The sequence below is a fragment of the Narcine bancroftii genome, chromosome 2 (assembly GCF_036971445.1).
Source record: "Narcine bancroftii isolate sNarBan1 chromosome 2, sNarBan1.hap1, whole genome shotgun sequence".
Classification (NCBI taxonomy): Eukaryota; Metazoa; Chordata; class Chondrichthyes; order Torpediniformes; family Narcinidae; genus Narcine; species Narcine bancroftii.
The window spans coordinates 340904828-340918298 of record NC_091470.1 but is presented as its reverse complement, the minus strand read 5'-3'; the positions used below and the strand labels follow the sequence as shown (position 1 = coordinate 340918298).

Below are 13471 nucleotides of genomic sequence, written 5' to 3'. Positions count from 1 at the left end.
CCACTGTTCCAGTACACTAAGTAACCATGGATGAGGATTTACAATGAAGGTTACTGCTTCATTGCGACCTAGATATGGTCAGTGAAATGCTTGCCTTTTCCTAAACCACATTTGTGCTTGCTGGCCTTGATTGACAATAGCTCCATTTAAAATTTCTCATCCTTATTTTCAACCCTCACCCTTCCAGATCTCTGCAATCTCTTCCAATTCATTTGGGCAGAGAGAATCGTAATAATGGAGACACAAGAGAAGGCAGATGCTGGAATCTGCAGCAACACACAATGTACTGGAGGAACTTAGCAGGTCGAACAACATCAGGTCCTGATGACAGGTTCCAGTCTGCCAAGTTGACTATTCTCTCTTCCTTCCACTGATGCTGCTTGACCCATTAAGTTCTTCTCGCACATTGTGCTTTGAAACACAATAATAATAATTTCTAGATTATTTTACATCATGCATCTGAGGACTTCCTGATGGGAATCATCCTGGAAGATTATCGGACAAGGATCAATTGACATAATTCCTCATTTGTGACCTCTATTGGAGAATTGCCAGAATAATTTCCAATCTTCCTTGAGTTGTAACCATGTCTTTGCACTCCCAGGACAACTACGACTTCATTGTGCAGCAGGGAAGGGCCATCCCTATCTTTCTTTAAGATTTAAATAGGGAATTTACCTTCACAACAGCAGCCCTGAACCCATATGGGTCAATGGGCTGTTTTACAATGACCATATAGGTTGATGACATTAATTACTTGGCTTATGTGTTCAGGGATGACACAGAACTGTAATGCTTGACAATATTTACAATTCTTGTGGATTTTCTTCACTCTACTAACTCCCAGCTTTCAATTAAAAGATTAATCCCTTGTCAATATTTAATCAAAACAATAATTATGAAGAAACCCTCAATGAATGGGAGGGACAAGGAAAGAAATAAGTCATGCATTTATTTTTGAACCTGGGATGCAAAGGGTGGGTACGTGCACTTCAGATTAAATCAGTTTCAAGCTCAAATCTGCTGTCTCACCACAAAAGAAGAAGGATAACATAATAGTTCTCTCCCGCACATCAGTAAAGGCCATGTGGCAACAGCTCTATGTCAACAACAAGCCAGCAATTTGAGAGAAGAGAATATTAATCATTCTTATTTTAAAAGCTGATCAGTAAGGACGTTTCACTCACCTGTACCCTGAAGCTCATGCCCCAGTCTGTCAGCACAGAAACAGTAACTAGAAACATTAGCAAAACTTTGCCTGAAGGCATTGAATGTGCGGAATGCGCGAGGGAATCTGTGCAAATGGAAAACAAACATTTTTTTTAAATCAAATTCCACATTCTTAAAAACACAAGAATGTCTATTCAGACCTTCATTTTCTTAAAAATATGAACAGTTTTGAAAGAACATCATGTACTTCTTTGGGAAAATCAGGGTCAGTCTATTCTCTTTTAAACTCCAAATTTGGAACTCCCGCACAATTCCTGACTCAATGCGAATGTTTGGACTGGTTGCAGTGACTGATGTTCCCAGTGAACCCCTTTTCCCATTTTTTTTAACCTCTTCAGCCATCCTGTGGTTCAGTTCCATGGCCATGGCCCCTACTATACTACACCCACAACTGTATCACCAAATACCATTCCCACTCCATCTCTAAAGTTGCCAACGACACTGCGTTTGTAGGCTGGGTATCAAATCATGAAATACTGGAAAGAGATTGGAAGCCTGGTCGCATGATGCCAAGGTAACAACCTCTCAATTTCAATCAGGTAGATGATCAAAAGATAATCATACACCTCCCTCTGGTGGAGGAAAGGAATAATAGCAGCTGCAACAAAATTAAAATACTAGAAACCTTAAAATCAAAACAGAAAATCCTGAAAATACTCAGCAAGTCTGTCAGCAGAAACTGAATGAATTTGTCAAGTTCCGTGACCTCTCCTGAGCAATTACTGTCTGACTTGAAGAGCATTTCCATTCATATTATTTGGGAAAAGGGAGGGGAGGAGGGCGGGAATTGGACTTGACAGTGAAGCTTGTATAATAATTGGAATATGTATTGTGTTTTTATTATTGTGGATTATTATTGATTGTTGACACTGTTGGAGTTCGAAAAATTATAAATAAAATATTCAAGAAGAGCATTTCCATTACATCTCTGTGGTAAACCTGATGAAATTTTAGTTCTTTCAAATGTATTTGTGGTGCCAGCACTACAAAGATCAGTCTAGGTCTTAGGTTATTTACAATCCACCTTCATGACTTAAATTAAAGGATAGAGTCTAATTCTTCTGTTAATGATGTAAAGTTTGGAGGGGCAAGTGGGGTGAGGAGGGTGCAACGGATCTGCTAGTGAATGGAGGTAGTTCAAGGGAGTCCATGGGAAGGCGGCACATGGAATATAATATGTTTAAGGGTGAGCTTTTTGTGAGAAATTTAAAAAACATTATTTTTCAATGCTGATGCATTACAGAATTTTAGTACGTTGGGGTACTTGGGCTGCAGGTGTATGAAGTATGAGTGAGGCAAAGGACATGTTGGTATTCACTAATAGAAGAATGGCCAATATGTGGCATCTAAAACCAAGGCTCAATCTCAAATAAGGGATTAGCCAGGAAGAACAACAATGAGAAGCTTCTTTGTTTGGACATGAATGAGCCAGGGGGCTGTGAAGGGTCACTCCATAATAAATAATAGTGATAGAGTTTTGCAGCACAGGCACAGGGCCCTTCATCCCAACTTGTCCATGTTGACCAAGGTAAATCTAAAGCTTGTTTATGGCCTATATCCCTCTAAACCAGTGGTGTTCAAATTTTTTCTTTCCACTCACCTACCACCTTAAGAAATGCCCATGATTAGTAAGGGATTACTTAAGGAGGTAGGTGAGTGGAAAGAAAAAGTTTGAAAACCACTGTTTTAATCGTACCTCATTGACTCGTTATGTGCACGGTTTCATAACTCCAAAGGAAATGGGCCAATGACAATTTTTCTCAAGCAAAATATTTCAGTGACAATTGGGTCTAGAGCAATGGTTCTCATCCTTCCTTTCCCACTCACATACCACCTTAAGCAATCCTTTATTAATCACAGACCACCTATGGCACATGAAAATCACAAAATTTTGTAGACACTGTGGTTGAATAAAAACACAAAATGCTGGAGAAACACAGCAGGTCAAACAGTGTCCTTTATGTAGCAAAGGCAAAGATACATAACCGACATTTCGAGCTTGAGTCCAAATTTGATGCAATACTTCAAATATTATCTTGTACAATTATAATCTGACATCCCGGCTCCTGCACTCAATGCCTTCTCAGATAACATAATCTTCACCATCTTTTCACTGAATCATATACCTGTATCCCTAGGTCTCTCTGTTCCACAATTGTCTAGGGCAGCTATTCTCAGCTATGGCTCCCTCAGGACTTCCTCAAAATTTATAGGCCCCTTTCCCTGTGAAGCAGCCAAGCTTAGTTGGTTTCTTCTGTATGTCTCTTTTGCCAACCACATAAAAAAAACGTGAAAAATATTTTAAAATTTCCCTCCATGCCCAGCCCCCCACCCTTAGATGTACTGCACAGTTAGTTTAGGGCATTAGCAATTTCTGTATGTGTCCTAACTTTGATTAACCTACTAAAGTAAAGAACCTCGCACATGTCTGACTTAAATTCTACCTGCTATTCCTTGGCCCACTTTGCTAGTTCATCAAATTCTTTTTCATTGTCCACCACATCACCAATATTGGTGTCATCTGAAAGCGTACTAATTATGTTTACTACATTATCATTCAAGTTGTTAATATAGATGACAGGCAACAATGGGTCCCTCCGACACACAGGCCTACAATCTGAAATACAACCCTGCACTCTCACCCTCTGACTTCTACCAGCAAGGCAATTGAGCATCCAATTGGTCCACCTTACCTTGGGTTACATGTGATCTGATCTTCTGGAATAACCTATCAGGGAGAGCCTTTGACAAGTCCTTAATGAAGTCCATGCAGACAATATCCATTGCCCTACCCTCGTCAATGCAAATTAAGTTGTTCAAGACAGAGGTTGAGATTTTTAGATTAAAACGCTCATGGGTTGAGGCAAGAAAGTGGCATTGAGAGTGGTAAACTGCTGTTGTGCCAAGATTGGCTGCTGCCGGCTGGACACACCTCCTGAGACTAATCCTATCCATAGCCTTTTGAAAGTTCCCCCTTCTCTTTGCTTCGATCAGTTGATGAGGTTGTAGATAGTTCCTGTCTTTAATTAATAAAAGCCTGATAGTTTCACAATATCTGCCTTTTGTGATTATTGATGGTAAATCAATTTTATTAACTAAAATTTTCACAAAAAAAAACAATGGAACAATACCTGAAACCTGAGAAGCTCGACATCGACTACTGGTCGCCGGATGCCTCGAACATATTCGAATTGTAACTCTATGCTTCATATATTTCCTGATGATGGCAGTGGATGACGTCACCACAGACGTTAACTGACTGGAGACTACTCCTCTCGCATGCTGGGCCCAAAGTGTTCCCATTGATCAGCAGGTATGGAGACCCTCAAGGCCCAGTATCGCAAAAAAGGTTAATGAAGTTTATGCCAGGCATCTCCAGGCCACCCAAAAAAAATGACCTGGTGAGTTAACTGCCGAGTACCTGTGGGCCCTTGAACCCCTGTGGAGGGCATGTGATTCTAAGGCTGTCTTGGCTGCCCAGAACACATAGGACCTCATCAGAGATCGGCTCCAGGTGCATTTGGCAATGGCTATTGGAGCAAAAGATTCTCAGTTTGCAAAGAGCGGCTGAACTTACAGAGACACTGGAGGTGGCTCTCCAGAACTGGGATGACTACTCGGCCACTATCCTAGGATGAGGCGTCGTCCTGTCCCATGAGTGACTTTTCCCCTACACCATCACACTACTCTAGTGATCTGACCTCGGTCGCCATTACGGGAGATCTCTCCAAGTGCTACTTTTGGAGGCAGAGTCTGGCATTTGAAGAAATACTGCCCTGCCAAGGATGCAGTATTCTCCAGCTGCTGGAAAAAGGGGCTTCGCCAGTTTGCCAGTCCAAACCATCCATGAGGTCAAGCAGCGCCATGTGCAGACTCCAGCAGCACGATTTGCACTATCTTCCCTGCACTCCAACGATGCCATGAGCAAATCCTGTGCCACCATTTTGGTCTGCATGCCAAACCCCATCTTCCCAGGCATTCGATACTTCGAGGGGGTCAAGACCGGCAATCTTGGGGGCCAAGGACAGCCATCTTGGGTGCAGGAGCACCCATCAGACTTGGAAAATGAATCCATACTGGGTTCCATCACCCTGAACCAGGGATCCCTGCATGAACTCACCAGGTCCATGATGGGCATCCAAGTAAACAGGTGCAATATCAACTGTTTATTCAATACCGGGAGTTCAGACAGCTTTATCCATCCCGATATTGCTAAACGACTGTCCCATAAAGTATGACCTGCCAAGCACAGGCTATTACTCACATCCAAATCGTACAAGGCAGGCACCCTGTGGTCCTATGTAGTGACCCTCACTGCTGGAAGCATAGTGTACAAACACTTCAGACTGCTCGCTATGACACAACTCTGTGCCCCTTTACTACTGGGGCTGGGTTTCCAGGGCCAAATTTAGAAAGTCACTCAGCAACTTGATGTGTCGTCCCTCCCGCCACTGTCTGCAACGAATAGTTTACAGGCGATACCCTGCAGGCAATGTGTGGTCTCTCAACCCTCAAGGTCAACCCTCCCCCCCCCCACCCCCCACTATTCACCAACCTCACCCCCGATTGCAAGCCAGTGGCCACCAGGAGTAGATAGTACTGTGCAGCTGACAAGGGGTTCATTAAAGGAAGAGGTTCAGTGCTTAATGGGAAAGGGTATTATTGAAACCAGTAATAGGCCTTGGAGGGCACATGTGGTCATGGTAAAGAGCGGGGATAAGAATAGGGTGGTCATTGACTACAGCGAGACCATCAACTGGTATACACAGCTCAATGCTTACCCCCTTCCTTGCATCTCCGATATGGTCAACCAGATTGCACAATATTGGGTGTTCTCCACGAATGACCTGAAGTCGACGTATCACCAGCTCCTGATCTTCCCAGAGGATTACCAGTATACGCCATTCAAGGCGGATGGCCGCCTCTACCACTTCCTCCCAGTCCCTTTTGGCATCACAAACAAGGCCTCCATTTTCCAACAAGAGATGGACCGCATGGTGGACAACTATGATCTACAGGCCACCTTCCCATATCTAGATAACATTACTATTTCTACCGGCCTAGCAAACTTAATGAGCCCCCGGACGTTCTTTCCCAAGGAACCTGTGCTATTGTTCAACTAGAGAGACTGCAGGCTGTCCACAATGACCTTTACCACACTGGAGTTACTCTTTTTTTCCATTTTATCAGATCTTGGAATTTACCATACTCCATTGAGGAAGTCTGGACTATGATTAAAAACTGTCAGGTCTGTGCCAAATACAAACCTAGTGGCCAGACAAAGCACATCTGATCAAGGCTACCCTCCCCTTCAAGCACCTCAGCATTGATTTCAAGGGTCCCCTCCCCTCCTCCAATCAGAATGTTTACTTCCTTACCATCATTGATGAATACTCTTGTTTCCCCTTCACCATACCTTGCCTGGAAATGACTACAGCCACAGTTATCAAGGCCCTCTGGAATTTCTTCATTCTTTTTGGGCACCCTTGCTTCATCCATAGTGACCATGGTGCATCATTCATGAGTGATGAGTTGTGGCAATACCTACTGGCCAGGGGCTCCTTGCCACAAGCAGGACCACCAGCTACAATCCTTGGGGTAATGGGCAAGTTTATAGGCAAATGCTATAGTATGGAAGACCATCCTCATGTCACAGAGCTCATGGGGTCTACCTGTCTCCCAATGGTGGGGTTTCCTCCTAGACACATTTCACTCTGTCTGGTCACTTTTATGTATGGCCACAAACAACACTCCTCATGAATGGATGTTTGTTTTCCCTAGGAAGTCTGTATCAGGGACTATACTGCCCACCTGGCTCACCTCCCCAGGACTAGTCCTGCTATGGAAGCACGTCAGGCAATCTAAGACAAACCCGCTGGTCGAGATGGTCCACCTTTTCCACACGAACCCCCAGCATGCCTACATTGCTTTCGATGGGCATGAAGACACTATCTTGATCTAGGTCCTCGCTCCATCGGGGGCCTCCCCTATCACCATTGACTTTCAATAGAAACGCCCCCCCCCCCCCTCACTTCAACCTTAGGGGTCCCAGAACCTCTAGCTACCACAAGCCACTGTTGTTTCCAATGATGTACCAGCTCCACATTCCCTACCACCCTACTTGTTACCACCCCGCCCCCCCTACAAATGGACAGATCCACCTCACAAGCTGCTCAGTATGCTACGGTGGCCCTTCAACCATTGCCACGTCGCTCGCTGTGGCAGAGGAGACCCCCGGTAGATTTAATCTGTAAAATGTTTTCTTCTCACCCCACAGGACTCTTCTTAAAAAGGAAGGGTGAATGTGGTAAACCACTGTGGTGCCACGATTGGCTGCTGAACATGCCTCCTGAGATTGATCCTACCTATAGCCCCTTGCATGTTCCCCTTTCTCTTTGCTTCCATCAGTTGATGAAGTTGTAGGTAGCTTCTGTCTTTAGTTAATAAAAGCCTGATAGTTTCACAATATCAGCCTTTTGTGATTATTAGTGGTACATCACTGAGGTAAAGTCTTTTTAAATAGTAGGGCAGACCTAAGGGGCTGATGACCTATTCCTGCTTCCATTTCTTATATGCTTATATCATTATGAGTGAACGATTCTTATTGCAGTGTTGCAATATTAAGTTCACCCACGGAGTTTTGTGAGCATATTCAGTTTTTATAGCTAAGAAGGATATTGAGATTGATTCCTTGAATGAGGGGACTGCCCCAAGAAGAGACATTACATCAAATATGCTGATACCTTCTAGAATTTAGTAAACTGAGAGGCGATCTCAGTGAAGCATCAACATTTCTGAAAGAGCTTGACAGGGCAGATGTTGAGAAAGTTTTTTTATGAATACACTTAGCATGGCCTCAGGATAAGGCATGAGCCACCTAAGGACAGAGTAGAGGAGAAATTTACTTTCTGAATCAGCTTATACATAAGAACGAAAGAGTTTGAGTGATTCTGAGGAAACATTTTTTCACTCAGTGGGATGCAATAGCTGAGGAGGTGGTGGACGCAGAGGCTCTCAAAAATGTTTGGCTGCATGCTTGAATTTCCAAGATGTAGAAGGCCATGGAGCAAGTGAGAAAAATGGGATTAGTACAGATAAGTTGGCATGGACTAGGTGGGCAAAGGGCCTATATCATTTTCTCTGTCATATACATATACCCACACACACACGCACACACACACACACACACACACACACACACACACACACACACACACACACACACACACACACACACACACACACACATATCTTGGCATCGCAGGCATTCATTACCCACCCTAGAGAAGGTAATAGTGAACCATATCATGGGAAGAGCAATGAAGAAGTAGCATCCTGCTGAGACAAGGTTTTTCAGTCACACCAGCCATTTGGCACCATTATTTGCTTAACGCTGACCTTACCTTATCAGGGTCATTTCATATCCACCCATTCCCACCCTCTCTGCAATTTAGAACTAAGTTGCTTTCTCTCCTTTCAATTCCGAAGGGGAGGGTGGTCTTTGGGTGAACCGTTCACTCTAAATCTTTTTTCAGAGATCCTCTTTGACCTGCTGAGTGTTTCCAGCAATTTTAGATTTTATTTCAGATTGTTAACATTTGCATTGATTTTAATATTCTGTCAGGGCTGGTTAGTGCCAAGGAACAAGTACATAGCAATGACAATTTCTAAGAATAGACAACTACATTTGATATCATTGGTCAATGAACATTTTGCTTCCGGAACATTTTTGGCTGTATTTTATAGATTTTGGGCAGCTGATCAAGAAAATCACCTTAAAACTTTCCTATTACGTACTTTTTTTTAGATATAACCTATTTTTGTAATTTCCTGTCTCATTTAGAAATCTACTTCAAGCATACAAAACCATGAAGTGCAATTGGACTTCTTCCCTGCTGATCTTGGTGCAGTCAGTGACGAACATAGAACATAGAACTATGTAGCACAGTACAGGCCCTTCAGCCCTTGAAGTGGTGCCGACCCATAAATTCCCTCCTTTAAAAAAAGTACTAAACCCTCCCTACCCCATTTTTCTTTCATCCATGTGTTTGTCTGAGACTTAAATGCCCCCATTGTTTCAGCCTCCACAACCATCCCGGTCAAGGCATTTTCTGTGTAAAAAAACTTACCTCTGATGTCTCCCCTAAACCTCCCCCTCACCAACAATGCATGTCCTCTGGTGTTTGCTGATCCTGTACTAGGAAACATGTGCTGGCTGTCCACTCTATCTTTGATTCCCATAATCATGTAGGCCTCTATCAAGTCTCATCTCATCCTTCTACACTCCAAGGAGAAAAGCCTCAGCTCTGCTAACCTTGTATCATAAGACTTGTTTCCCAATCCATGCAACATCCAAGTGAATCTCCTCTGCACTCTTTCCATAGCTTCCACGTCCTTCCTATAACGAGATGACCAGACCTAAATACAATAGTCTGTGTGGTCTCTCCAGAGATTTGTAGCATTGCAACATGACCTCTTTACTCCTGAACTCAATCCCCCTTATTAATGAAACCCACCATAGGCCTTCTTAACTATCTATCAACCTGTGTGGTGACCTTGAGGGATGTATGGATTTGAACCATAAGGTCCCTCTGTTCATCCACACTCTTAAGTAACTGACCGTTAACCCTGTACTCAGCCTTCTGGTTTATCCTTCCAAAATTCAGCACCTCACACATTCGGATTGATCTCCATCTGTCACTTTTCTGCCCACTCTGCATCTTGTCCATATCTTCTTGTAACCCTTGACAACCTTCAGTTCCACAATTCCACCAACCTTTGTGTTGTCCAAAAACTTACTGACCCATCCTTCCGTTCTTCATCCAGGTCATATATAAAAAATCAGAAAGAGCAGGGGTGCCAGAACACATCCTTGTGGCACCCCACTAGTCACCAACCTAATTGCAGAATATTTTCCTTCCACTACTACTCTATGCTTTCTTTCAATTTTTTATCCATCCAGCCAAGGTTCTACTGATCCCATGCTTCATGACTGTCTAGATGAGTCTCTCATGGGGGGCCTTATCAAATGCCTTGCTAAAATGCATGTAGACCACATCTACTGCCCTATCCTCATCAATTTTTTTTTGTTATCTCCTCAAAAAAACTCAATTAGATTTGTGAGGCATGACCTTCCCTTCACGAAGCTATGCCGACTACCCTTGAGTAGACTGTACTTCTTGAAAGGCTCATAGATCCTATCCTTAAGAATCTTCTCCAATAATTTACACACAACTGATGTAAGACTCATCAGTTTATAATTCCCAGGATTCTACCTATTACCTTTTTTAAATAAATGGACTATATTTGCCATTCTCCAATCCTCTGGCACCTCTCCTGCAGCCAAAGATCATAGCTACTGCCCCAGCTATCTCATCCCTCACTTCCCAGAATCAGCTCCAAGGAAATTCTGACTGCCGTCTACCCCCTAAACATAAGCACTCAGCTTGGCATTTAATACTATAATTTCCCAGAGATTGTTGGAGAAGCTGCCCTCACTGGGACTCAACACCCCTCTCTGAAACTTGATTCTGGATAGAAACACCACAGCTTGTCCACATTGGTAGCAGAATGACGAGTACAGTTATGCTGAGCACTGGGTCACCTCAGGGCAGTGTGCTCAGCCTGGGGATTAGCCAGGTTCTAACATTAGGGGGAGGAAGCAACTAAAAAAAGGTCCCGCAACACATGCCAGATGGTGAACAGGGGTTGAATGGTGGGCTGCCCTGATTTTTTGGTAGTGCCAGAGCATAGGAAGGGGTGGTGTCATTGGAGTGGAGGAGGGGGGGGGGGGGTGGAAGGTGCAACTTCTGAAAAATGTGCTCACCACTCCCCCTGCACCCCCCCTAACTATGCCACAGTGCTCAGCCTGCTCTTGTAGTCACTACTAACCCACAACTGCATCGCCAGATCCAACTCCAACAGTGTCATCAAATTTGCAGATGACACAACAGTCATTGGTTTAATCAGCAACATGATAAGTTGCATTACAGAGAAGAGGTGGAAAATTCTCATGAAATGCTCTGAGAGTAACACCCTGAGTCTCGATATAGACATGACAAAGGAAATGATCATGGACTTCAGGAGGACCAGGAATGATCACCCTTCATTATACATCAATAACTCTGCAGTGGAAGGAGTGAAGAGCACCAAGATCCTTGGAGTTCACTCAACCAGAAGACACACAACATCACCTCATATCAGGAAGTGATTGAACATCCCAAAAAGACTGAGGCAAGGCAACCAACCACTATTATGTCAACCTTCTATGGGAGCTCTATAGAAGGCATTTTGGCCGACTGCATCAAAATGTGGTACAGCTGCTACAGAGAAATGGTCAATCCACAGGACCCGAAGAGTGGCAGAGAGGAGCATTGGCATCTCCCTCCCCACCCCATTGATTTGATCCACTGGAATTGTTGTCTGAAGAAGGTGCACAAAATCATTGAGGACCCGTGCCATTCTGCACACAGCATCTTTCAGCTGCTCCTATCAGGAAAGAGCTAGCACCACCAGGTCAAGAAGCAGCCTCCTCCCTCGGGCACTGGGACGGCTGAATGACCAAAAGATCTGCTCACACTTATCATCTGAAACTCTCATATTTACAAAACAATATTTATTTGTATATATGAATACTGTCCTGCATCGGTATTGTTTGTCTGTTTGTGTGTTGTGTCTGGATATGTGCTTGCGTGTATTGAACCAAGGACCAAAGAACACTGTTGTATCGGGTTATATTTGTGCAATCAGATGACAAGTAAGTTGACTTGACTTGACATATCACTGACCTAATGCTGGATTAAGCTGTTTGAAATTTAACCTCTGTACATTCATCCCTTTTATCTTTAATAAAGTTCTGATCCTTCTTACCTGCCGAAGTTATTGACCAAGTCGAAGACTGTCATGTCTGTTGCATTGACAAACCTGCACTGAACATCAAGAAAGCTCCCATCTGTGGAACACTGGGGTGGTGACCTTATGCCGAACCCATGGAGAACCTGCCGATCTCGAATCTCACAGATTGTGGGGCCTTTATGAGGCACAAAAATGTATAGTTAGGAAATACAACCTTGATCCAAAATTACATAGAACATAGAATGCTACTGCACAGTACAGGCCCTTCAGCGCTCGATGTTGTGCTAATCCATATCTTCCTTTAAAAAAGTACTAAACCCTGAAAGCCTCTGTTTTTCTTCCATCCATGTGCCTGTCTAAGAGTCTCTTAAATGTTTCACCATCCACTGGCAAGGCATTCCAGGCACCCGCAACTCTGCATAAAAAAACATCCCTGATATCTCCCCTAAACTTCCCTCCCTCAACTTTGTGCATATATTCTCTGGTGTTTGCTATTTATGCCCTGGGAAACAGGCATTGGCTGTCCACCCTATCTATAGCTCTCATATTCTTGTAGACCTCTATTAAGTCTCCTCTCATCCTTCTATGCTCTAAAGAAAAAATCCAAGCTCTACTAACCTTGCCTCATAGGACTTATTTCCCAATAAGATCCTGATAAATCTCCTCTGCACCCTCTCCATAGCTTCCACATCCTCCTTGTAATGAGGTAACCAGAACTGAACACAATGCTCCAAGTGTGGTCTCACCAACAGTTTTTAGAGTTACACATCCCGTAGGCCTTCTTAACTATCCTATCAACCTGTGTGGTGACATTGAGGGATATATGAATTTGGACCCCAAAGTCCATCTGTTCATCCACACTCTTAAGTAACTGACCATTAATCCTATACTCAGCCTTCTGGTTTGTCCTTCCAAAATGCATCACCTCACACTTATCTGGATTGAACTCCATCTGCCACTTTTCCACCCAACTCTGCATCCTGTCTAAATTCTCTTGTAACCTTCGACAACCTTCAACTCCATCCACAACTCGTCTATCCTTTGTGTCTTTTGCAAACTTACTAACCCATCCTTCTGCTGCATCATTTATAAACATCACAAGAGCAGTGGTCTCATATCAGATCCTGTGGTATCTCGATATTTTGAATGACTTTTCTCCCAATTCAGATGCAACTTTAACAACCCTATGACAATACAGATTTGATTTACCTGCTCACCAATTCCTAACTGTTCATTAAGTTAGTTCTAAGATCTTATATACCACCTCATGCTTCAACACCTTACCTCTCCATCCCAACATTAGTAATATTAGCTCAAGTGAGAAGCAAAACACTGGGATGAATACGTTGTGGTTTTGATCATGGACTTTATATTTCCATAGTACAAT

General features: G+C 43.4%; 1 protein-coding gene across 1 annotated transcript in view; it reads right to left on the bottom strand.

The window, feature by feature from the left end:
• tg (thyroglobulin) overlaps positions 1 to 13471 on the bottom strand; it is a 344749-nt gene that overhangs the window by 314726 nt on the left and 16552 nt on the right. Inside the window, exons 5-6 of the mRNA XM_069915700.1 lie at positions 12100 to 12259; positions 1188 to 1294 (exon numbers count right to left, since the gene is read on the bottom strand). Coding sequence (XP_069771801.1) covers positions 1188 to 1294; positions 12100 to 12259 — 267 coding nt within the window. The remainder of the gene's footprint in view (positions 1 to 1187; positions 1295 to 12099; positions 12260 to 13471) is intronic.